Raw genomic sequence first — 26,254 nt, 5'->3', positions numbered from 1 at the left:
ATATCTCTTCCTTTCTCATCTCCTAATTCTTTTACTATCTATTATTTAAAAAATATAGTGATAATATATAGCGAAGAGTAGCGGGCATCAAAATATATAAGTACTTAATACAGTTAAAACCATGTATTCAGTACTCCATTGCATTGCATTGTCAAACGGACAGATTTCCCCGAGTGGTCGTGCACTGACATTTTACAAAACGGAGAGATTTCTCCGATCGGTCGTGCACTGACATTTTACAAAACGGAGAGATTTCCCCGATCGATCGTGCACTGACATTTTACAAAACGGAGAGATTTCCCCGATCGGTCGTGCACTGACATTTTACAAAACGGAGAGATTTCCCCGATCGGTCGTGCACTGACATTTTACAAAACGGAGAGATTTCCCCGAGTGGTCGTGCACTGACATTTTACAAAACGGAGAGAATTCCCCGAGTGGTCGTGCACTGACATTTTACAAAACGGAGAGATTTCCCCGATCAGTCGTGCACTGACATTTTACAAACCGGAGAGATTTCCCCGAGTGGTCGACAATGTGTTAAAATAAAACTATCTATTACGTACTGTGTTTATACATTTATTTTATGATTTTAAACATTTATTAAAATAATTTTACATTGTGTAACAATAGTTTTATGAAGAATATCTTAATGTTGAAATTTAAATACCTTAATATTTATTTTTCTTTGCAAGATTCGCTATATTGGGTTCGAAATTGTTTTTTCCTTCGACCCCCTGGCTCAGATCGACCCCCTACTTTTGTTAAATAGACTCCTGGGGGTCTATATAGACCACTTTGGCGACTTCTGACGTAAAAGATAAATAAGTTTTGAAAGTATAAGTTGAGTAAGAATGAAGTTTTGGTCTTAAGTATTAACACCTTTTTTTCATACCAGTTACATTCTTATGGTCGGTTGTACAATGCAAATAGAATTTGTAAAAGAACTTTTGAGATAAATGTTATAGTGCAGCTAAATATATCTACGTCGAATAGTTTACAAAAATTCTGAATAATCTTTTGAACGTTCATAACAATTAGTGCGACATAGAAATCATAACTTTTCAAAATGCACTAAAGGTCGCGTTTAAACGATCTGCTCCCATATCAAGAAAACCCTTTAACATTGAACCAAAAATCACTCTGCCGTTAATGATTTTGATTAAACGAGAAGCGGCAGTAAATCGTAGAATGACAGCACCATTACAGTCCAATCCCAGCTTCACCAGCTGATGAATGCTTTCAAGACGGGGGCAATGTTCCAAGAACAACAAGGGGTTTTCTAGATTTTTATAGCTGAAATAGTATTATTGCGTTATAATTAATACCGTGCAGCTTCATTATCTAATTGGTAGAACTTTAACAGTTTGATAAGATCAATAGGGTAACTACAAAAAATCGATCTGCATACCCAACAATATCAGTACAGTCACAAAAAAAAAAGACTATCGCGAGAATACGCCTGCAATAGACAATCCCAGAAATTGTGCGTAAATCTCTCATAGTCCTAGAAAACGCGTACTCCTTTTCTACGTAACTAAAAGGAGTAATATTAAATTCTACTAGAGTTTTACTCCTGTTTCCATGGTTACTTTTTTTTGTGTGCGAAATTTCAGAAATTTGTTTTTATATTGATTAGAATTTCATTTATCTATTTTGTTTACATTCGTTGATTCGTTGAAATGAGTGAATTCGATGATTTATCTATGCGATTAAAAGATTCCAAAGAAAGTTTTGAAAAATATCAATGTTTAGTAAGACAAGAAATTGAGCGTAATGATTTGCCGCCCAATGAGAAAAAGGATCTGATAAAGCTGCTAGGTAATAGGTAGTACTGTATTATTATTATTATTTTTTTTTTTTTTGCATTAACGGCTGAGGTTGTTAGCGCCCGGAGCTTTTTCCAGTGGACTGCTGGCCTCCGGACAGTGTTCTCTCGTTACAGACAACACTGTCCATCACCGGGCAGTGAGCTGTAAGAAGCTCCTAGGAAGAGAATATCTAAGGGTGAGCAGCTGGATTCGAACCCGGGTCTTCTAACGTGGGAGTCCAATATGCGGTAAATCTTTAGAATAGCTCCCCGGAGGCGTGGCCTAATTTGAAGTGATTCTGATTCGCTGTTACTATAGAACCCGCCATATTCAAATATAAATATAAAACTATTTCTTTATTTTATATTTACACTTAAATCTAGCGGGTTATATGGTAACAGCGAATCAGAATCACTTCGAATTATTTATTTATTTCTTAATGGGGGCTTCGCCCCCCACACCCCCTGATTTTTTTCTTAATGGGGGCTTCGCCCCCCATACCCCCCTCCTAACCTACCTAATCACCCTCAATTTTTTAATTTGTGTCACAAGATTCATTACAATAATTACACAGAACAACACAAAAGAAACTTACCTTATTCTGTGGAGTCCTTTTCCTGAGGAGGGTATACCTATCGAACTCCAACCTCATTCACACTACACTCATGCTTTAATTTAAAAAAAAAACTGCAAATTTAAAACGCTCATACTCATAAAGTTACAAAAAAACGGCACCTCAGGTCACATACAGAGCACTCGCGGGAACTATTAATACATTAAACAGGAAGCAGTTGCTAGGCAGTAAGTGTACTGCGCATGCGCGCGAAACATAAGCGTTACGAAATTCGCACAATCCGAAACAGTTCATTAGCGGGAAGTCGTTTAAATTTTCACCGGTAGGTGCACTGTACTTCCCACCCCCTAAAAATAAACAGGCCACGCCTCCGGGGCGCTATTCTATAGATTAGCCCAATATGCTAACCTCATAGCTAATCCCTTCCCTTATTATTATTATTAGGTAAATGTAAAGAATAGTTACCCGGGGGTGTGGCCTAATTCGAAGTGATTCTGATTCGCTGTTACTATAGAACCCGCCATATTCAAATATAAATATAAAACTATTTCTTTATTTTATATTTACACTTAAATCTAGCGGGTTATATGGTAACAGCGAATCAGAATCACTTCGAATTATTTATTTATTTCTTAATGGGGGGCTTCGCCCCCCACACCCCTGATTTTTTTCTTAATTCCCCCCTCCTAACCTACCTAATCACCCTCAATTTTTTAATTTGTGTCACAAGATTAATTACAATAATTACACAGAACAACACAAAAGAAACTTACCTTATTCTGTGGAGTCCTTTTCCTGAGGAGGGTATACTTAGCGGGGTCGAATAGCCTCGGCACCTCCAACCATACTTATCAATCGCACTATTTTTTTTTGTTATTTTCATATCACATCCACACTTCGGACATACATATCTCCTACTGATCAAACCAACATCCATACAAAATTTTAAAACATTCATTACTCCATCGTCACTCACACTACAATCATGCTTTAATTTTTTAAAAAACTGCAAATTTAAAACGCTCATGCTCATAAAGTTACAAAAAAAGGCACCTCAAATCACAAACAGGGCACTCGCGGGAACTATTAATACATTAAAAAGGAAGCAGTTACTATGCAGTAAGTGTATTGCGCATGTGCGCGAAACAAGAGTTACGAAATTCGCACAATCCGAAACAGTTCATTGGCGGGAAGTAGTTTAAAAACTCAACGGTAAGTGCGCTGTACTGCGCATGCCCTAAAAATAAACAGGCCACACCATCGGGTAACTATTCTTTACATTAGCCTATTATTATTATTATTATTACTATTATTATAATTAAACTCTTGTTTTGGGAGCAGATCAGGCACTCTTCGGAGAAAGCCGCGAAGGTGTCACCGGCACTGAGTGGGCTTATGTCAAACGTTGGGGGAACGTTGAGGGCAACTTCTGATGACGGTAACGAACGCCATACTTCTATATGGGTGTGAAGTTTGGGCTGACACTCTTAGAAAAGAAAAGTACCAGAAGCAGATGGCTTCGGTTCAAAGAAGAGGATCGCCTGTTCCTATCGAACTGTCTCGGAGCCTGCGGCACTAGTGGTGGCTGGAGTGATCCCCATTGATTTGATGGCCCAGAAACGTAAGATGGCTTACGATCTAAAGGAAGTCCTCGGAAGATCGGAGGCGAAGGTGGTGGCCAGGGATTACTCTATTCAGTCCTGGCATGAGAGGTGACAGACTGACACCCTAGGCAGATGGACTGCACGGCTCATTGGCAATCAATCGTTCTGAGTGGGCCAGAAGAGAGCATGGCAAGGTCGACTACTACCTCACCCAGTTTCTTACAGGGCACGGGTACTTCACCTCGTACCTGTATAGGATGGGGAAAGTTTGAGACCCGTCATGCATCTTCGGAGACTCTGACCTCGATGACGCCCATCACACATTCTTTCTGTGTGATAGATGGGTGCCGGAGAGGGAGAGCTTGGAGCAAGAGATCGGGAGAATCACGCCCGAGAACGTAGTAGGGATTATATTACAGAGACTGCTGGAACCGGGTGGCTACCTTTGCCAAGGCAATATTAAAAAGAAAGAAACAGGAGCTGGACTTCCGTCTGCTCCTGTCGTAATAAAGACTAATTAAATCCGGTGGGAGCTCGTATGAGCTGTTGTGAGGCACCACCTTGAAGTAATGCGTAAGTGGTTCCAAGGTGGGTTGCAATGCCTCTAGGGGAGGTGGGTTTATTTAGTGGGTGAGGGTTCCACATACCGTGGGCATTTCTCCCACGACGATGCATAATGCATTTTTCCCCCTCCATTAAAAAAAAAAAAATTATGATTATTATTATTGTTTAAGGCGCGTCAACATCTGAGATTATTAGCGCCCCGGAGCTTTTTTTCATCGCTCTCCGTCCCGAAAGTTAATGCTTGTAGGTTAGAAAAACTTTAAGCAACATGTCTTCAAGCAGTATTTGAATCGGTTCCTCTATCTTCCAAGAGCATCGTGCAAACAGCTGAACTAATCCTTCCTCTTTACTGATACATGTTAGAGAATGTGTGGTGGGCGCCAATGGCTACAGACGTCGATGCGCCGGTAGAAAAAAAAAAATTAGTAAATTATAATTGAATTCCAGAAAATCTGGAAACGATGACGCACAAAAAGATGGATATTGTGGTAGATACTTTAAAAGAAGTTGATAAACTGAAAAATGAATCATCCTCGAATAAATATTTAAAGTCACCCGAATTTAGCCAAGAAATGGAAGAAATAAAGAAAAAGGTAGTTGCAATTAATAAAACTTTCTTGTAAATAAGTTAAATTTTGTTATGCAAGTGATAAATCAGATAAATGTTATGCGCAGGCTTCAAAATTAGGAGAGAAAATCGGTGATATAAATAAAAGATTATTTCCAAAATAGATGGGAGCCAATTGATTGGTTTCTGTTTTGAAAAAGACCAAGAATAAAATACTTTCTTTAAATAAATTAATTGAAAAAGAACTGTTTGTTTTGTTTTCGTTCAATTAATTAATAATTTAAGAATTTTTTAATTGAAATAATATTTTCAATTCCCAAGTGAACTGTTTTTCTATTCAGTTTAAGAGGATTTTAAAAACTATCTTTTGGTCAGCGGCCATGCTAGCAAAGCAATGCTTTCTTGTAAAAAAATATTTTATTAAGTTTATTTTCAAGTTACGAATCACAGATTTTTTTATTTTGTTTAAATAATTACTGTTTTTAAATTACTGCATAATTTTTCCAAAAAACTTTGCAAAGCAAATTTAGTTAATTTAACAGACAGAGTGCAATGACAGGAACAATAATTTTTGGAGTCATTGTGTTCGCACTTACCTGCAAACAATTTTTCTGAAAACCACTTTTTGGGGAATCAGGGGATTCTATGAGGATATTTCTGAAAATTTAACCTGTTAAGAGTGTTTGACGGGTATACTCGTTGTGAAAAATATAAAATTGCTATTAACGGTAAATCTTCAGAATAGCTCCCCGGAGGCGTGGCCTAATTCGAAGTGAAATTCGCACAATCCGAAACAGTTCATTGGCGGGAAGTAGTTCAAATTTTCACCGGTTGGTGCGCTGTACTTCCCACCCCCTAAAAATAAACAGGCCACACCTCCGGGGAGCTATTCTATAGATTAGCCCTATTAACTATAAAAACTCGAAATTTTAATCAAATACAATAAGAATATTATTTGGTGGGATGTTTCCTTTATCTTACCAATAGAACTGCCAAGTATTTTATACGGAGGGAGTCAGCCAAATGATAAGTGGTTGGTACATGTTTGGTCTCCGCATTAGAGATTGGGGAATTACGCACACAAATAGAAGCTCTCAATTCTTGTGCAATGCCGTTTTTACCTTAGATAGAGGTTCAGAAATCAGTACGAGCATGATTTCATTTTGCACAGAATTCAAAAAACTCTTTTCTCCCTTGTAAAAGCTCTTGCGACCCTCTAGTTAACTAGAGCAATGCATAGGTGAAGCGGTGCAAGATTTTTGAATGAGCACAGAATGCTCTGTAATCTCAAGCTCCCAGAAATTGCTGAAAAAGTCGCTTGCAGTAACCATTACGACTACTGTAAACTTTTGGTTGTTTTGCCTTGCGCTCGACGTGTATACACGTCATTGTCTGATTTTAATTCCACACACTGTGGGGGGTTTTTTTAAACACTAAATTCCACGCTTAATTGGTTAATGCAAAAACATTTGGCCTGCTCAATACTTTCTCTCCCTAGCGAGGGAATTTGTTGTTCTCAATGTATTTATGAAGGTTGTAGTTTCACAATATATCAGGAACATGAACCAATAATGCTTCTAATTGATACGTGAGGTTTTCTAAATTTATTGTTATTCATTTTCAATTTTTAGGGTAAAAAAATCTGTTCTAAAAAACTTTATAAAAAACAATAAAAGTTCCAAATAAATATATAAAATATTAAGCGTTTCCAAGGTAAAATATGCATCAAGCTAAATGCAAATACATAACAGACTTTCTGTTTCTTGCTCTTTCTGTTATAAAACTGTTCAACTATTCACCGATGTACGATGTCTGAGTAGACCTAGGAATTATTGATGAACTTAACGAGATTCGTAGCAACACTTCTACTATTTCAATTCTGGTTCGTTCGTTTATTTAAGAACCAAATCTAGTTTTGCACTTTTCGGTTGCAATAGCATGGTATAAATTGGAATTTTTGTATCTTGGAGAGGACCATATTGTCTCAGGATTTCAAAACTGGTATTCGATCTGATTAGAATATCAGCTGGAATTTAGCTCTACTTATTCTATTCAATCTTTTTTATTCTATTCAAAGATTTGTAGTTCCGTTATCAGATTTCCTTTATGCTGCCATTAATTACGCTTATAAATGATACATATTTGTTTTTACTAATCATAAATCTTGTTCATTTTCTATTCGTTGCTTGCAAAGCATTCACAATATTTCATTTAATAGAAGATCCCATAAAATTGCAGTCCAACTATATAATAATGATGTACATAAAAAACTCACCAACAAAGAAGTAAAAAAGAAAATACATGGACTTTAAACGAATTTAAAAATGCAGACTATTTACTTTTTGTTAGTTAACTTGGGTAAATATTTAATGAGCAAAATGGTATCCAATTACGCTAACTTTTTTTAAAAAAGTAAATTTTCATTTTTACAATATGTAGTTGGGTTTATATTTTGTAAGAAACCCATTTTTTAAAAAGTAAAAATAAAATAGTTATTTATTTAACAAGTGTGGAAAGTAGTACTTTTCCTCACGCGAGGCAGGGTTTGCACCAAATTGCTGAGTGTGAGGAAAATACTTGACACTCGAGTTAAATATTATATTTTTTCTGCAACCATTAGATTTATTAACTAAAAAAATTAAAAATTTCATTTTTACAGTCTACAAAAAGTAATTTATTTATTATAAACATTTATTGTTATATTACAATTATTTACATTACTTACGTATTTACATTACTTATTACATTTTCTGCTGTTTCTTTTATTGATGGAGGAGTGTTTTCTAAACAGGCATCACTAGAATCCATTTTAAATTTCTATAAGGTAACACTATAACCTTTTTAACTGTTATAATTAAAAATATCTAATTATTTATTAAAGTATTATTTTTATTTATATATTCCTTTCAATTTTTATTTTATTTTTTAATATTCGTTTTTTAATTATTTAGTTACGTTAAATAAGCTTATTAAAGTTTTACAGAAAATATTTATGTTAATAACAAAACTTCTTATATCAAGGAAGCACAATAAAGTTTTTCCACTCACTAGTGAGGAAAGTGACACTAATGGGAATTTCCCCCCACTAGTGTGGGAAGTTGGGCATTACACAGCTGATTTTAATTGAGTAATGAGAACTTCCCTACATGGTTGCAGAAAAAAAATATTTATATATTATTATTTTTTATATTTATATTTTACATAATTTAACGAATTCTTTTAATGATCGTAAATATAATATTTATTTTCTTCTTAAAAAAAAAAAATATTAGATATAACCGGGTAGACGAAATCTGTGGTTTAATTTAATAATTTAAGGTAGTGAGTAATAAGGTGATTTGGGTTGAGTTCTTTCTTCTAAAAATTTGTGAAAATGAAAATCTTTTCAATAGCAAATTTTAGTCCGTTTCAAAAACCAAAGTGAAATACTCAAAGCACTAAGTCCTTGCAAGTGTAACACACTTCGAGCCTACGTGACAGCCAAGTGCTGAAGAGTTAAGATAAGATAAGATAATTGATGGGACGGGACCTACGCCCCACGGCACCACAGCCACAGAAGACTTATTGTGCCAGCCCCTTCTTAGTTCTAGTAAGCGAACCCTCCCCTCCTAAAGAGATTGAGGACCTTCCCTACTAGTTCTTTTTGCGCTACTATCTCCTTCGGTCTCAGCGTTCCAAAGGTTTCAAAGCGCAAACGCTCGATTGCAACACACTCGAACAGCAGGTGAGAAGCCGTTTCCTCCTCTTCCTGACATAATCTGCACAATAACCGAGCTAATAACCTTGCGCAGATGCTTCCTGAACCTATCGTGCCCCCCTGTGAATAGGCCTGCAATCAGAGTAATCTGATTTCTATCCAAACACAGAGTCTCATTGGTTCTTTGCTTACACAGCCAAGGCATCATAGTCTTGGCTGTGTTTAACCCCCCAGTTCTTTTCGTGCTCCCTCCTCAGATCTCTGAGAGCCGCACGGCTAAAACCGCTGGTGATCCCCAGGACTGGCTCCGGACCGATGAAAGGAGTATTAGATCCATTCCTGGCCAGATGACCAGCTTTCTTATTCCCTTCAATCCCTACATAACCTGGCACTCATTCCAGCCGAACTTTGTTGTGCCGCACCAGTAGTTTGCTGAAGAGTTAAGTAATATGGGCGATGAAATGTAGTCAATAAATGGACCCAATGTCCTGATTTTCTGCAAAACAAATACTAATTTTTCGAATAGGTTGAATGTTTTGGTTTGTTGTTACAATAAAAACTTCAAAAATTTCTGGCATCTGAAATGTGACATTCCGGATATATCTGGTTTCATTCTTCAGGAGAAATTACCTGACCTCATATCACTAGATTTTTCCCTTTTTTTTCTTTTGAGATTAGATTATTCTAAAGAATAACGTTTATGAGTGAAAATGAAATGGGCAGAAATTGTTTAAATGTAATCGATTCCTGAACTTCACGATGTTTAGATAGGCATTAATTTAAAAAGTTTCATCCTTGATATTCGATTGTCCTTTCATGTCTCAATCTGCAACAAAAAAAATAATATTCCGCGATATACCCGCTAATCTTTTAGCTGTCGCATCATCCTTAGAATTATTAGCAGTGTTGTCCATAGGAATGTTATTCCCATGGGAATCCCATGGGATGGGATGGGATGGGACAGCAAACATTTGTATTTCCCATAATAGTCGATATAATGATACTGAATTGTCGTACTTAGATTATACTTTTGAGTGTTAAAGTTAATAAATTTTGTCGTTTTGCATGTCTCTTTGTACATGTAGTCCTATTTAGTAGACACTAAACGTAAACTTTCATAAATTTAATAATTTTATTTGAACTGTATTCCATATTAATATTATAATGGGAATCCCGTGGGATGGGATGGGACAGGCATAAATTGCCATGGGATGGGACAGAAAAATATGTCCCATGGACAAGCCTGATTATTAGTGCTAGCTTTTTATTTGCTAGATTAATAATTAAGCTAGCTCCCAGATTGTATACTTTCAGAAAATACCGTACTTTTTATTCAATACAAATTTTTTTTGTCGGTTTTAAAAGATCTGCAAGGTATATCTTGTATCTTGAAATTGAAAAATGAAGTTATTGGACGCAATGCACGTAAACTCTATTTATTGTGGTACGAGGGTCGTTTGAAAAGTCCGTGCAAAAATAAAAACTACTTAATTTTTTGGGGTAAACCGTTTTTATTTTTCAACATAGTCTCCTTTTAGGCTTATACACTTCGACCAACGCTGCTTTAGTTTGTTGATCCCTTCCGAATAATAGGATTTGTCCAAGTCTGAAAAATAGCCATTCGTTTCTGCAATCACCTCCTCGTTTGAATAAAATCTTTTTCCCGCCTGCCATTTCTTCTTATTGAGGAACAAATAGTAGTCCGAGGGAGCCAAGTCTGGAGAATAGGGGGGATGTGAAACGAGTTGGAACCCTATTTCCATTAATTTTGCGACCACAACTGCTGAGGTGTGAGCTGGTGCGTTGTCGTGATGGAAAAGGACTTTTTTTGTGGGCCAATCGTGGGCGTTTTTCTTGCAGCTCGGTTTTCAAACGGTCCAATAACGATGAATAATATGCACCTGTAATAGTTTTACCCTTTTCCAGATAGTCGATGAGAATTATTCCTTGCGAATCCCAAAAGACAGTCGCCATAATCTTTCCGGCCGAAGGAACAGTCTTCGCCTTTTTTTGGCGCAGATTCCCCCTTGGTAACCCATTGTTTAGATTGTTCTTTGGTCTCAGGAGTGTAGTGATGTATCCATGTTTCATCCACAGTGACGAAACGACGCTTAAAGTCCTGCGGATTCTTCTGGAACAGCTGCAAACCGTCCTTGCAACACTTCACACGATTTCGTTTTTGGTCAAGCGTGAGCAATCGCGGCACCCATCTTGCGGATAGCTTTGTCATGTCCAAATGTATGATGCAAAATATTATTTACCCGTTCATTCGTGATGCCCACAGCACTAGCAATCTCACGCACCTTCACTCTTCTGTCATCCATCACCATATCATGGATTTTATCAATGATTTCTGGAGTAGTAACCTCAACAGGGCGTCCAGAACGTTCAGCGTCACTTGTGCCCATATGGCCACTCCGAAAATTTTGAAACCACTTATAAACTGTTCTAATCGAAGGTGCAGAGTCACCATAATGTTTATCAAGCTTTCTCTTTAGTCTCCTGAGGCGTTTTGCCTTTCATAAAGTAGTGTTTAATCAACACACGAAATTCTTTTTCGTCCATTTTTTGAAAATCACTCGACTTCCTCGATTCAAACAAATGCCAAACACAAAGAAATAGACAGATCTGGCTGAAACTTGGTGTGTGTCCTTCCAAGAGATGCTACTAACTAAACATAACCTCGATACGCGCCAGTGGTGCTATCTCTCTGACTTTGCACGGACTTTTCAAACGACCCTCGTATGTTTGCCATACTTTTATTAGAATAAGTGAATTTTGTTAAAACAAATGTACAGATTAAAAAACATTATTCAAATTTATTTTGCAACCATCAAAGTGACAGCAACTAACGATGATTATCTATCAATAAAATTTTAACTACGACAAAAATAAACCTCGGCGATTACAATTAAAATTCGTTAAAAAATAAAAAAATAAAAATGTAAGATTGTTTTCCCAATAACTGTATAAACACTAAATGGACTGCAGCAAAAATTATTGGATATATTCAGTTTTTTAGTCCATTCTAAATGGATATGATTTCCGATTTGTAATTTTCAGATATAGCAATCAAGTTTCTAATTACATTTTCCTCTAATGACGCTGCTGCAAATACAATTAAGTAAGCGCAGTTGATATTAATTGCTCCAAACAGAATTTTGCCGCTGTTTCAAATTATTATTAGGTTTATTTTAGTAATTTAATATGAAATATTTACCGATTGATTGATTTATTGATTTTCTCTACACTAAAAGGTAATTAACCATTGGAAACACTTTCAGAATTTAATATAAAATAGCCTGTCACTGAGAACATCAGATTTTAAAATGTCATAGACACATAGTTCATCAACAAAATCTATTGTACGCATTTTAATTATAATTTATATTTAAGATGGATTTAAAATATTAATATTTGAAGACTCCTAAATCTGAGAATCGGTTTTTATAGAAAGCGCATCCTGATTGTGTGAACAAAATATGCACAAATCTCAAAAAACTAATAATCACAGAAAGCTGAAATTAAATATTTCGATCAGGTCTCAATCAGAAGACATTAACAGAATCTGTGACTGTGTACGCTGCTGTATATTAGTCGTTTGTGTTCTAATGGTAACTTAAGATTGTCAGACAATTAGTTGCAATAGTAGTTTGTTCCGTCGCTTAGCTTTAAATCTTTGTACATCAAGTATTTTGCAAAAAATGAAACCCACAACTGGAAATAGTATTTCTTTCAATAAACATATTTTGAATCTTTATATTTGGCAAATTCTAAACTTCGAATTAAGCTTTTATGCGAGGTAGGATAGCATAACCTCCCCTTTGTGCTGAAAAGACTGCTCTTCGTCAGTAAAACATCCTATCAGCATCGTCCTCTATCTCTGTCCACCAGTTAGGATTCCGAAATTGTCACTCTACTATCCACCAGGTTCACCGTGTGGTGGATACTGTCACCATCTCTCTTGAGCTCAAGCTATACATTGCCCAGAAGTTTTTCTGAATGTCTCTCTGGCATTTTGACAAAGTGTGGTATCAAGGCCGTCTAGCTAAGCTCGAATCTATTCTTCCTAGCACCTAGTACCTCATCTTTAAGTCCTACCAATCAGACCACCTCTTTCAAGCTATCCAACGCCCTTCCTTCTCTTCCATTTATCCTATCCTAGCAGGAGTCCCTTAAGAAAGTATTCTCGCTCCACTTCTCTATACCCTGTATACGGCTGATCTTCCGCTCCATCCGAACACTACAATTTATTCGTATGCCAATTATACGGCCATCCTATCCCATAATTCAGAACGCGATCCGATCCAGCCAGTCTCATCTTCACATCCTCGAACCATTTATCTGAACCTATTCTTCCGGCAAATATCTCGGACTCTACCTCGATAAACGCCTTACGTGAAACCCCCATACCTGACTCAAGTGACAGGAACTTTACTTACGTTACCGAATTACCAAAAGACTCCTCGACAAAAGCTCCAAATTGTCTCTTAAGAACAAAAAGAAACTCTACATAGCCCTACTAGTCCCAATCTTAACTAATCCCAAACCAGATTTATTTCACTGCTGAATAGATTATTCTTAGATAGATTCCTTAAAATTTCATTTTGTTGGTGTAATCGAGATACTAAGTAATTATAAACTATAAAAATATGGTTTAGTTCCGCAGTGCTGAATAATATCGCTAATATCCTTAGTAGAACGCACGATTATTACACAGGTCAACTGGTATTTTAGTGAAAGGGGTATTTGCACTTAATCTCACATGAATTTAATGCCCTGAATTCAAATATGGCATTAGTTTTTGCCTAAGAGCTCAAATTTCTGAGATATAACATTTTAGTGAAATATACGTTGCACTATTCTAAGTTAAATCAATGGATCAAATAAAAAAGTAAAAACAGAATTTTAATTATTGTTTAATAATTTAATATATAATATTTAGTACATATAATATAAAGGAAAAGTCATCGATGAAACCAAGTTATCACTGAACACTTCGTAAGCTTCTTTTCCGGGACATCCTTGAATGTATTTGGGTGTGATCCCTTTTTAAACACCAGCAGTAATCTGCCATCATATGCGTATCCCATCTTCCTTGGTAGCGGTTTTCCATAGTCTTAATATCCTGGTGAAATCTTTCACCTTATTCCTCACTGGTGTCTCCTAAATTTTCAGAGAAACAGTCATAAGTGGCTGAGTAGATTTTAGATTTTAACGGGCGGGACGATACCCCACGGCACCGCAGCCGCAAGAGGTTTATTGTGCCTTCCCTCTTAGTAGGTGAAACCTCCCCTTCTAAGAAGATTGAGGGCTTTCCCTACCAGTTCCTTCTACGCTATAATCTCCTTTGGTCTCAAAGTCCCAAAGACGTCGTAGCCCAGTCTCTCGATTGCAACGCAATCGAATAATAGGTGAGAGGCCGTTTCTTCCTCTTCCTGGCACAATCTGCACAACAGTTCCGAGCTAATAAGCCCTAATTTGTGCAGGTCCTTTCTGAACCTACCGTGCCCTATGAATGGGCCCGTGATCAGAGTGATCTGATTCCTGCCCAAGCCCAAAGTGGCTGTGTAAATAGTGCACCTTAATCCTCTTCTTACACTCAAGGGATTTGAAACTACTAAGCATCTCGCTTACCTGCTCAACATAGTTTTCAGCTCTGCCTTTGCCCAGTGAATTTCCGACAACTGCAGCAAATAAAGTCTAGGCTTTTCGATCATCGAATTTACGAAGGCCGGATCCTAAATGAGTTATCTTATTTGTGGGCCGTCAAATACTCCTGCTTTAATTTTTTCTTTACTCAACTGAGGCACAATTTTCTTCTATATACTCTATACATTCTTCTTTCATTTTTGTCGAGTGAGCAATTTGTATTGAACCATATTTGTTCCAATCATGCAGAAGGATACATTTAAAACTTCGCTTTGAGCTGTCAATAAGTAGGAGCTAATCATCCGGAAAATATTCAGGAAGAGCCATTTTTTTGTCTACTTGAGAGAAGAAGGATAGCAGATCCTTTTCACTTGTACGGTAAAAGGTGATCTTGGTTCCTTGTTCCAGTAAATTTTTGTCGTTCAACCTGGAAGTCAGTAATTCTGAAGCGTCTTTTGACAGTTTGGGATCTCTTGTACGGTCATTTAACTCATCCTGGTTAAAACGTTGAGAAATTGATGACATCCTCTCGTAATCACTATATACTCGTAATTATTCGTGAATGAAAGACCAAAGACGGTTAGGCAGACATTAAACATGCCTGATACAACGGAGAAAATCAACAAAATGAACTTATTACTGTTCATTATTTTTGGTGACTGATTCATTGTTTCGATAGGATGAAAAAAATAAATAATAATTACCATCTTCAGTGCTAATTGACAATGCAATATATTACGTCGTTAAAAGGTTGGTGTGTCTTCTGACTTCTCTACTTGGGAACTGAGTTTTATTAAGAGAAATGTAGCCATAAATCCAGAACGAGAACTGACCTAAATATCGATAGCCTGTTATTATTTACAAGCTGTATGACAACCAAGTAAAATGTCCTAGCTTAAATTATTCATTTAATTTAATGTTTAAAATCATTACAATCAATGTATTTGAATTGTTTTACTTTTGCCAGTATTGCTAGCTCTGTCTCAATTTAGTTGTAGTGCATTTATGCATTATAAAAAATATCGTTGATGTTGTTGTGATGTTAGGTACTGCCATAAAACAATACGAGGTGTGGCTATTAAATAACGAGACTGTTGCTATAAAACATTTTATTTTAAATTTATACATTTTAGTTATAATCACCTTCAATATACACCCCTCCCCTATCCCTACAACGCTCCATGCGAATTTACCATTGTTCGAAACAGTGCTGGAAGTCTTTTTCTGTGAGCTCCTGCATGACGTGTGCCGCTTTTTCTTTCACACCTTCAACGGTACTGAAATCGTATTCCCTTTTAATGCAGATTTGACTTTGGGGTACAGATAAAAGTCAAATGGCAACAGTTAGGCGGATGGCTTAAAACTGGGATGTTGTACTTGGCTAGAAACGTCTTGACAGACGTCAACGCAGTGTGAGCCGGCGCCGGTTGTCTTGATGGAGAACCCATGACTTGTTCTTCCATAAATCGGGTCGTTTTTTCCCTTACTCTTTCACAGAGTGGAGCAAGCATATCACTGTAGTAATGTTGATTAATTATAATCGATATTTTCATCCGTTTTGGACGTGGAAGGGTTGTCATAATTTCCAACTTCTTCTCGGCCATCTTGGAAGCGCTTGAACCACTCAAAAACTCTCGCACGTGATTAACATTCATCGCCATAAACTTCTTTTAATAAAAGATAAGTTTCAGTAGCGGTTTTACCAAGTTTCATGTGAAATTTCACGACAATTCGTCGCTCTACTACATGTGTAGTATCATGTTTTCGGCAAAACGAAACTAACACCTCTTACACAAACGACGGTTCCGGACAGATATATTTCTCTACAAACACGTGAGACGCTGCAACGAAAGAGAAAGCTTTACGCTGTACAGCTGTCGGTCGTTAAGATTTAGCGCTTACATAGTTCTTCTGTAGCAGCATCAGTCTCGTTATTTAATAGCCACACCTCGTATTGACGATGAGGTGATCATGTCGTGCTACAGTTTGGTCGTTGGTTAATTATTAATCTGCTAAAGAATTCTGTATCTGTCAACAAGTTTCTTTAACTTCCTAAAGCAGGCAGCACTTCCTGTTTTTAATATTGCATGGATCCTAACAAAAAACAGATAAAAGTAAATTTATCACATATGTTCAGTTTACTGAATGAATCCAAATTAAAATATCTATATATAAATATATTAAATAAATAGAAATTATGAATTTAAAATTTTTAATGGAGTAATACTTCAATGAATTACAATGAATATGTCTAAAGAAATAAGCTTAGTGTCGGCTAGCCCAGTGGAAAGTAATATTTTACTTAAATTTTACTATATACTTGGATTTTTAGATCGAAAAAAAGAAGAGTTATTTGATCACATTAAAGTTTTAAAGCAGGCCTTGAACGTAAGGAAATTAAAAAATGGAAATGATAGAAAAGCTGTCAGACTTATCAGTAAGCACTTTTCCTACTTTTTTGTTTTCCAGTTTTTCTTGAATGAACCATCTCATTTATCAAATCATTCTAATCAAAATTATAGTTTTCATACGCGTAGTTATGATGCACTGATGAGATTAACCATCCAGTGTTCAAACCCTTAGAAAATCTCTTTCCAAAGCGCTGAACGTAAAGCCAATCAATTGGCTATTGTCAATCCCCCTATTGCGGCTAATGCTGGATACCGTCCAACTATTCAATCGCCAGCTCTAAACAATTTGTGGGCTCTAATAATTCAGTTCTGCTTTATTCAAAATCGCTCCTACGATATTCTGAATCCTCATTATGTGGACTCGTTATTGAAAAAATACACTCTGGATGTCTTCTATTTCCGTGGATAAAACCAAACAAAACGCCCTTCAAAAGCTGAGTATTTGTCCTTTTTTTTAAAATTCTTACGTAACATAATACAGTTTGTAAAATCTTTCCGCATGATTCGAACTTTCATTGAAGCCACCACCGAGAAATGCTCGGAAATGCTCGGAGAAATGCAAAAAATTAATGTTTCTGTCAAAAAAAAAGATTCAAGTTAAAGTTATAAATAAATCTATGTGCTCGAACAGAATTTGGAATGGAGTTTTGAAGTGTGGATTTGAAAGTGGGAGATCCCAAAGAATCCCGTGTGTATTTTTATTTTTTATCTTTTTTTAAGACAAAAATGTTTTTTAGTAAAGCATGTGCTCAATCCACTCTCATCCATGACATCTAACCTGGTAGTTGGACGTTAAGATCCTGTCTGAAATATAAAAGATTCTGTACTTTAATTTACTTAAATCCATGTGTCTGTTATTGTAAGTTAAGTCTCTATTACGGTGCGTTCGACGTGTATACTCGTTATTAAAAATATCAAGTTGCCATTAACTATAAAAACTCGAAATTTTAATAAAATACAATAAGAATATTATTTGGTGGGATGTTTCCTTTATCTTACCAATAGAACTGCTGTGGGAGTCAGCCAAATGGTGAGTGGTTGGTTGGTACACATGTTTGGTCTCCGCATTAGAGATTGGGGAATTACGCACACAAATAGAAGCTCTCAATCCTTGTGCAATGCCGTTTTTACCTTTTAGATAGAGATTCAGACCTCAGTAAGAGCATGATTTCATTTCAGCAAAGAATTCAAAAAGCTCTTTTCTTTCTTTGTAAAAGCTGTTGCGTCTCTAGTTAACTAGAAGCAATGCATACGTGAAGCGGTGCAAGATTTTTGAATGGGCACAGAATGCTTTGTGTAATCTCAAGCCCCCGAGAGAGATTGTAGAAAAAGTCGCTTGCAGTGACTATTACGGACGTTGTAAACTTTTGGTTGTTTTGCCCTGCGTTCGACGTGTGTACACGTCATTGTCTGATTTTAATTCCGCACACTGTGGGTATTTTTTTTTTCAAACTAAATTCCACGCTTAACTGGTTAACATTAAACAGATAGAGCAATTTTTAAAACAAACTCAAAACAAAAACAAAAAAACCATAGAGTTAAAAAGATTTTTGGGTTGCTGCTGGTTTGTTAATGGAAATGTTGCTATCTTTTTTGAATGTTTATACTTGAGATAGAAAGGTACAATAAGGACACTTTAGAAGGAATTGGTGTAGAAGTATCCTTCATCAAATTTTCGATGAAGGATAATTTTTATAGAACAGCTTTTAGTACACTGCTTCTAAAGTAATAAGAATTGAGTACGGCTCGAAACCTATGGGTTTGATAGAAAATTTACGAGTAAGAACCTTAAGGAATGTTAGTAAAGAAATAAATATCGATTGAAATGTGTTCTCTCTTAACACTGCATTGCCAATTGTCAATTTGACTCCAAAAAAAATAGGAATGGTCTCTGTTTCCCCACATCTCATAGCTATCCCGAAATGCTCTTAGATATGCTATCTCCACACTCTCACCATTTGATAGTAACGAGCTGATGACCGTGGAATTCTTAGTTTCTTTTTGCAGATTGGTTTACTTGAACCATAAGAGTCATTTTGGCTCCAGATTTGCATTATACGTAAATATATCAGAATCATTTCGACTCCTGATTGGTAATATAAGTAGATTTTCTGTTATTAACTTAACTCCCAGATGATTCCCTAAATACTTATTTGATAAATTTACATAATTTTCTTAGAAAGTATCAAGGCACAAAAAAAAGCCTCTCTATTGATTTTATGGCCCAATTGCAGCAAAAACTTGTAGCGATTTGGGTAATTTCCGATCCGTGTCAACAGCGCACAGTAATTTGAAAAAATAGTGAATGTAATTACAAAAAAATGAAAATGTCCCTGAACAGAAGGCAGTCAGTCAATCAGGGTTATAGAAAATACTGAAATTACTGCGATCCTAAATTGAAGTTAATTCCTTCTGCGTGAAATGTTAAAACCGATTTGTGGACAAAATTTGTTTTTTCGTTCTTAATTCCTATTTTTTTCTCATCCTTTAATCCAAATTTTATTAATAAAATTGAGATCAATATAAAAAAAAAGATAAAACTTAATTATGGAGTCAATATGACTCCACATTGGCAATAACTAAGTTCATGCATTGGCAATGCAGTGTTGATAGGAGTAGTTAGTTGTAAGAGATCACAGGGAGGAATTTTGAAAAGAACGGAATTTATTGCTGCCATTTGAGCAGAAAATTAGTTTGGCTTAAGAGATCGGATGTTCCATAAATACTAGCGAGGATAAACTATTTCCTTTATTTTTTATTTTGAAGAAAAGTTTATATTTTGCCAATATCTTTTGGCTTCTTTCCTTTTTCAAGTCATCCAGACTCAAAGGCCTTCCTATATTTTTCAACTCCTTAAGTTTAAATCCTCGGTACATACTCGGTGCAAAGTCAGAGAGATAGCACCACTGGCGCGTATCGAGGTTATGTTTAGTTAGTAGCATCTCTTGGAAGAACACACACCAAGTTTCAGCCAGATCGGTCTATTTCTTTGTGTTTGGCATTCGTTTGAATCGAGGAAGTCGAGTGATTTTCAAAAAATGGACGAAAAAGAATTTCGTGTGTTGATTAAACACTACTTTATGAAAGGCAAAACGCCTCAGGAGACTAAAGAGAAGCTTGATAAACATTATGGTGACTCTGCACCTTCGATTAGAACAGTTTATAAGTGGTTTCAAAATTTTCGGAGTGGCCATATGGGCACAAGTGACGCTGAACGTTCTGGACGCCCTGTTGAGGTTACTACTCCAGAAATCATTGATAAAATCCATGATATGGTGATGGATTTTAGAAGAGTGAAGGTGCGTGAGATTGCTAGTGCTTTGGGCATCTCGAATGAACGGGTACATAATATTTTGCATCAACATTTGGACATGACAAAGCTATCCGCAAGATGGGTGCCGCGATTGCTCACGCTGTTCCAGAAGAATCCGCAGGACTTTAAGCGTCGTTTCGTCACTGTGGATGAAACATGGATACATCACTACACTCCTGAGACCAAAGTACAATCTAAACAATGGGTTACCAAGGGGGAATCTGCGCCAAAAAAGGTGAAGACCGTTCCTTCGGCCGGAAAGATTATGGCGACTGTCTTTTGGGATTCGCAAGGAATAATCCTCATCGACTAACTGGAAAAGGGTAAAACTATTACAGGTGCATATTATTCATCTTTATTGGACCGTTTGAAAACCGAGCTGCAAGAAAAACGCCCACGATTGGCCCACAAAAAAGTCCTTTTCCATCACGACAACGCACCAGCTCACACCTCAGCAGTTGTGGTCGCAAAATTAATGGAAATAGGCAAACTATTAAGGCCTGTGTTTATTCTTAGGGGACAATTGTCCCTGAATAATAAATTTATTTTCTATTTCTATGTAGGGAGGATAAATTACGTTGATCATTTCTTTGTATAGTAAGACTAATGCAACCTTTTTAGCTCATTGTTTAGGTTAGGATATTGCCAACATTATGTCTTTTTGATTACACGAAACTTAGAATTAGGTTAATACTGTTAGGGCGCGTCAACATCTGACAACAATTACATTAATTGGTAAACAATATATTTATTTTCCATTAAATAAATTCAGCTCTGTCTTATTCCAATTTCTTTCTTGATAAAACAAATTGGAACTAACTCATACCCAATAAATCAACAGAATGGGATAGGTCATGTCCTCGTTATTATAGGGAATATCACAATGCTTTTGGTTATAACAAGGGCCATATTAATCTCTAAAACTCATTGGATAAATATAGAATTTTGGCGCCCAGCCAAAACGATTTATGGGTAGATGTTCCAATTTGATATTATATGACAAAAGTCGGTTTATATATTTTCTCCCAATTGGCAATTTATGCGAAGAAAGATGTAAATAAATTGGATGCAAAATTATTACTTGTCAAACAATAAATTTATAAATTGGTATAGTGGTTTATGAAGCGAGAATTCGTAAATGGGAGATCCCTAGTTCGAATCCCGCATATACAGTCGAACCTCTCAATGACGGACACTGGCGGGAGAAAGCATAGTGGCCGCTGTTTGGAGGTGGTCGTTAGAAGGAGGTAGGCAAGTTTCATAATGAAAAAATATGGGTTTTTTCCAAACATCTATTTTAAATTGTTTTTTGTTAATAGATTTAAAAACGTGCATATTTGCATAATTATTGCAGCTATATGATATGCATCAATTTTTTTTTAATTATCCAACAAATTTATCAAAAAACTACATATTAATAATTTTTATAACAATTTTTATAATAACCATCACATTTATTCTTAACAATAATAATTTATGGTAAAATTATCATCTGTTATTAGAAAAATAGAACAAACCTTTCGGCAAGTTGACGATGGCTCGATTTGGTTTTTGCAAAATCTTTTTAAACACATTTATTTTCTCTTCTAGAGTTAACCACTTTCGTTTGAGAGACATATAGGAAAAAATAATATTGTTCGTCCAAAGTAATATTGAAAAATGATTAAAATGGTACAAGATGTATGGAGCTTATAGAGGAAACTTTAGGAAAAACCAGAAAAAAAGAAAAACTTGAGTGGAGGTAATCATTTTGATCACCGCGTCAAACGGAACTTTTAATAAAAAGGTGGTCGTTGATGGGAGGTGAAACATTGAATCCGTTCCCCCAAAATCAATGTCCGCGGTCGCTATGTAGAGTGTCCGTTAGACGGAGGTTCCTTTATATAGATAGTGTTTAGGGATAAAACGGGAAATCCAAAAACTGTCCGTAAATGGAGGTGGTCGCTAGTGAGTGTCCTTTATAGTAGGCTTGACTGTACCTAAGTTTTATTTAGCAAAAAATATTTCAATAGTAAAGTTTATGTTTTCACCCAATCATTGCATCATCTTCAAACAATCAGTGGTACCACAATCGCTTAATTTACAGTTTCTTTTCATGTACTTATAAACCAAAAATGGGGTGCCTGGGTACGTCTGGTCGAACTAGGTCACCTCCAAAATAACAAACCGAGAGTTCTTTAACAGAAACGTCCTTCAACAATTCTTTTCTTTAAGTTCTCTCTTTTTCCTTTGTGTTTTTGTTTGCTTTTTTTGGCATTGGTTTCCGCCATACAACCAGCATCGTCTAGGTCAGGGATGGCGAACCTTTTTGAGACGTGGGTCAAATTTTGTTCATTTTTTTTTTAGTACTAGCTCTTGGGTCACTAATAGCCCATTTGCACAAGAGTTAAGTTTAAAAATTTTAAACTGAATATTTTCAAAACTAAACATCTTTAAAATTCAATTGGCTTAACGGGGCAAAACGGGACGAAACAAGTGCTATGGAAGTCTCTTTTCACCCACAAAGCTGAACAAAACCTTTACAACAGTGTGTTTTATCTGAAGATATATCTAAATATGGTTATTTGCTTTGGGTTGTCGATTTTCTTTTAACAAACAAAATATGAGTAAAATTATACATTTTATTTGATATTTTGTAAACACTTTTGCTTTATTTCAAATACTACAAAAGCATTTGTCGTCATTTGCGTTTTAGAACTATAATGATCAAACTAAAGGTTATAGATGATAGCATTTAAATTGCTTTTGTGTCAATGCGTGATTGAAAAAATACAGATAGAAAATAAATTACCCATACAATTCGAAAATCTAAATCAACCCACGTAATCAAACAAATGGTTGCCTGTTGCCTAGCAATTGTGGGTCAGTGTCTGACAGCGGGTCATAGGTTCGCCATCACTGGTCTAGGTGCTTATCACTAGAATATCACTCACTCTCCATTCTTACTTATAAATACATTCGCTTCACACATTCATCTCTCTACTATATTCTGAAAAAGCCGTTTTTGCTCATTTTCAGCAACTTTTTTCTCGAAACCTATAAGATCTGGGTTGTTGCAAAAAAATTACAGTCATAAAGGAGGGTTTGCCCTTTATTTTAAAGAAAATTTGGGAATTTTATCTTTAGTAGAAAAAGAGAAAAAAATTGTCAAAGTTGGGTGTTTTTCAACGTTACGCTTTTTCGTGCACTTTTTGATGATCAACCCTTATACAACTGTCCTACCGGACAGTTTTAATACAACTATTTACATAAACCTTACAACTAATGGATGGATCAGTACGAGGGTCGTTTGAAAAGTCCGTGCAAAAATAAAAACTACTTAATTTTTTGGGGTAAACCTTTTTTATTTTTCAACATAGTCTCTTTTTAGGCTTATACACTTCGTCCAACGCTGCTCTAGTTTGTTGATCCCTTCCGAATAATAGGATTTGTCCATGTCTGAAAAATAGCCATTCGTTTCTGCAATCACCTCCTCGTTTGAATAAAATCTTTTTCCCGCCAGCCATTTCTTCATATTGGGGAACAAATAGTAGTCCGAGGGAGCCAAGTCTGGACTATAGGGGGGCTGTGAAACGAGTTGGAACCCTTTGTCATGTCCAAATGTTGATGCAAAATATTATGTACCCGTTCATTCGAGATGCCCACAGCACTAACAATCTCACGCACCTTCACTCTTCTGTCATCCATCACCATATCATGGATTTTATCAATGATTTCTGGAGTAGTAACCTCAACAGGGCGTCCAGAACGTTCAGCGTCACTTGTGCCCATATGGCCACTCCGAAAATTTTGAAACCACTTATAAACTGTTCTAATCGAAGGTGCAGAGTCACCATAATGTTTATCAAGCTTCTCTTTAGTCTCCTGAGGCGTTTTGCCTTTCATAAAGTAGTGTTTAATCAACACACGAAATTCTTTTTCGTCCATTTTTAGAAAATCACTCGACTTCCTCGATTCAAACGAATGCCAAACACAAAGAAATAGACCGATCTGGCTGAAACTTGGTGTGTGTTCTTCCAAGAGATGCTACTAACTAAACATAACCTCGATACGCGCCAGTGGTGCTATCTCTCTGACTTTGCACGGGCTTTTCAAACTACCCTCGTACTCTATATTCCTGCCATCCTTATAGCTTAACCGAAATTAAAATCACGTAATCCTTCTCTAATCATTTTCTTCCATTCATTCTCTTCCACTACCAGTTATTGACTATGAAACTGCGTCTTTCCGAATCTTAGTGATTACAGAACTTCTCCGTGAAAGTTGCTTTTTAGTTAGAAATTAACTAAATTTATCCTAATGTAACATATATTTACATAACTTTTTTTTTTTATTATAGGTAAAATAGAATCAGTAATAGAAAATCAAATGACTATTATAGGTAATCATTTTAAAATGAATAAGTACGATAATTTAGTAGACAGTAATTTTCATTTTCATCTGACTGTTAAATCGTATTTTGAAGACTTTTTGGAATTGAAAAGTGAGGTAATTCTAAACCGAATAAATATTACATTGCTAAAATAATCGAAAAATTTTATCTAAGATACAATTTTAAATAATATCTAAAAATTGCTATAGATCAATCTTCTTCAACACGAATTTCGCCAAATAAAAGTGTGAAAGAACTGATTGCGAAGCCAACATACAAAGTATCTAATTTTAAATAAAACAAGTTTCTTTTTGGTTTATTGTTTCATTTATTAAAATAAAGTAAAGTAATTGCCTATTTTTATACTTTACTGTAAATTCTTTTATTAGCCTTTAAATAAAATCCAAGGCCTAAGACCGGGAATCGAATCCAGTAACACAATACGTATTAGCTTTACAGGTCTCGGCCTCTAACCGCTCGGCTACCTTTGTTTCCTTTATTATTTTTAGATGTATTTCTTTCCTCTACTTGAAAGTATATACGGGGACCGGGTCTAAACTACCCCGATAATGGTTCGAAAAAAGTTTATTTATTTTTTTTTATCCTACGCGCCTTCACGGTCAATGGCTACTTCGGCCATGCGACTTCTGGCAGCCCAATATATTTTTTTTTTTGTGTGTGTGGGTTCGTGGGTATATTGTTTCGGACATCCTGCAGTTGGGAGCATGCTAGCAGGTGCGGACCATTCATAACATCTCCTCCACAAAGCACACAGATACTACTGTCCTTAATGCCAATTCGGTGGAGATGCTTCTTAAGGTAATCATGCCCCGTCAATAATCTAAAGCATGCCACAGCTGTTGATCTAGGCAGATCGGTGGGAAGTCTTCCTTTGATATTTCCAAGCACCTCCCACTGCTTCCCTTTGTGCTTTTCCCCCTTGTTCTTCGGCCATCTTCGATCGAAATCGGAGCCGGATCTCTCTCTCTTAGCAGTTCTAAGCGGCAGCGGGGGCCTTGAACTGAACTTGATTTGCCCCCTCTTTTGCCAATCTGTCAGCTTCTTCATTGCCCTGGAGTCCAACATGACTCAGGATCCACTGCAGAAGAAAGTTCTTCTGAGCTTTAAGCTTCTAAGCCCCTTTTTGATGACCCTGGATTTCCTACATCAAAGGCTGCATCAAAACTTCGTCTGGACTGGCCTCCTTTCACATTTTTGACTTTTTCATTTACCACCCCCGTAATTAGCAAGCAAACAATCCTCCAAACCCTAGTAATTTATGCATATCTTGAGGGGCTTTGTTTTAAACCCATTGTTGAACGGACGTATCAAAAAAAGCAAATTTAATAAATTTCTGTAATAAACTTAAAACTTATCCCCAAAACTTTATAAACATAGTTTTGGTTTTCCACTGTTGTTAATTGATGATTTTGGGCGTATTGAGGAGGTGCGGTCAATCAATAAATTCAAACTCAAATTTTCTTTCATTCCACCCAACTGGTTTACAAACGTGCTGTTCTACTTCCGGATGAACTTTAATTGAATCTTCAATATGTCGTGGAAAGATGCTATTTCGTCCACATGTTAGAAGGAATATTCTTCTATTTAGAGCTGGCACTAGCCAAATTTTCACCAATAATTGGTGGAATGTATCTAAGTTTGTGCTAGAATTTATTTTGACCGCACCT

General features: G+C 36.2%; 3 protein-coding genes across 9 annotated transcripts in view; all 3 read left to right on the top strand.

Moving 5' to 3' along the window:
* The window catches only part of LOC141457874 (follistatin-related protein 5-like), a 532,013-nt gene that overhangs the window by 197,233 nt on the left and 308,526 nt on the right, over nucleotides 1–26,254 (top strand). The gene's annotated exons all lie outside the window — the stretch shown is intronic.
* On the top strand, nucleotides 1,592–5,365 carry LOC141458117 (uncharacterized). The gene is made up of 3 exons (XM_074135715.1): nucleotides 1,592–1,821; nucleotides 5,001–5,146; nucleotides 5,229–5,365. Exons 1-3 carry the CDS (start codon nucleotides 1,683–1,685, stop codon nucleotides 5,283–5,285), a joined length of 342 nt encoding a protein of 113 aa, XP_073991816.1. The 5' UTR covers nucleotides 1,592–1,682; the 3' UTR covers nucleotides 5,286–5,365.
* Nucleotides 16,619–24,881, top strand: LOC141458508 (uncharacterized). Of its 2 annotated transcripts, XR_012461030.1 has the most exons (4): nucleotides 16,619–16,907; nucleotides 21,785–21,935; nucleotides 24,534–24,682; nucleotides 24,776–24,881. XR_012461030.1 is itself a non-coding variant. In XM_074136581.1 (3 exons), exons 1-3 carry the CDS (start codon nucleotides 16,712–16,714, stop codon nucleotides 24,815–24,817), a joined length of 387 nt encoding a protein of 128 aa, XP_073992682.1. In that variant the 5' UTR covers nucleotides 16,619–16,711; the 3' UTR covers nucleotides 24,818–24,881. The 2 variants fall into 2 exon arrangements, 1 of the variants encoding a protein (XP_073992682.1); XM_074136581.1 differs by lacking the exon at nucleotides 21,785–21,935.

This window comes from Rhodnius prolixus, unplaced genomic scaffold, assembly GCF_049639745.1.
Source record: "Rhodnius prolixus isolate KJV_2025 unplaced genomic scaffold, Rpr scaffold_5, whole genome shotgun sequence".
NCBI classification, from domain to species: domain Eukaryota; kingdom Metazoa; phylum Arthropoda; class Insecta; order Hemiptera; family Reduviidae; genus Rhodnius; species Rhodnius prolixus.
Note: the sequence above shows the minus strand (reverse complement) of the source record. Positions and strands in the feature narration are given on the sequence as shown.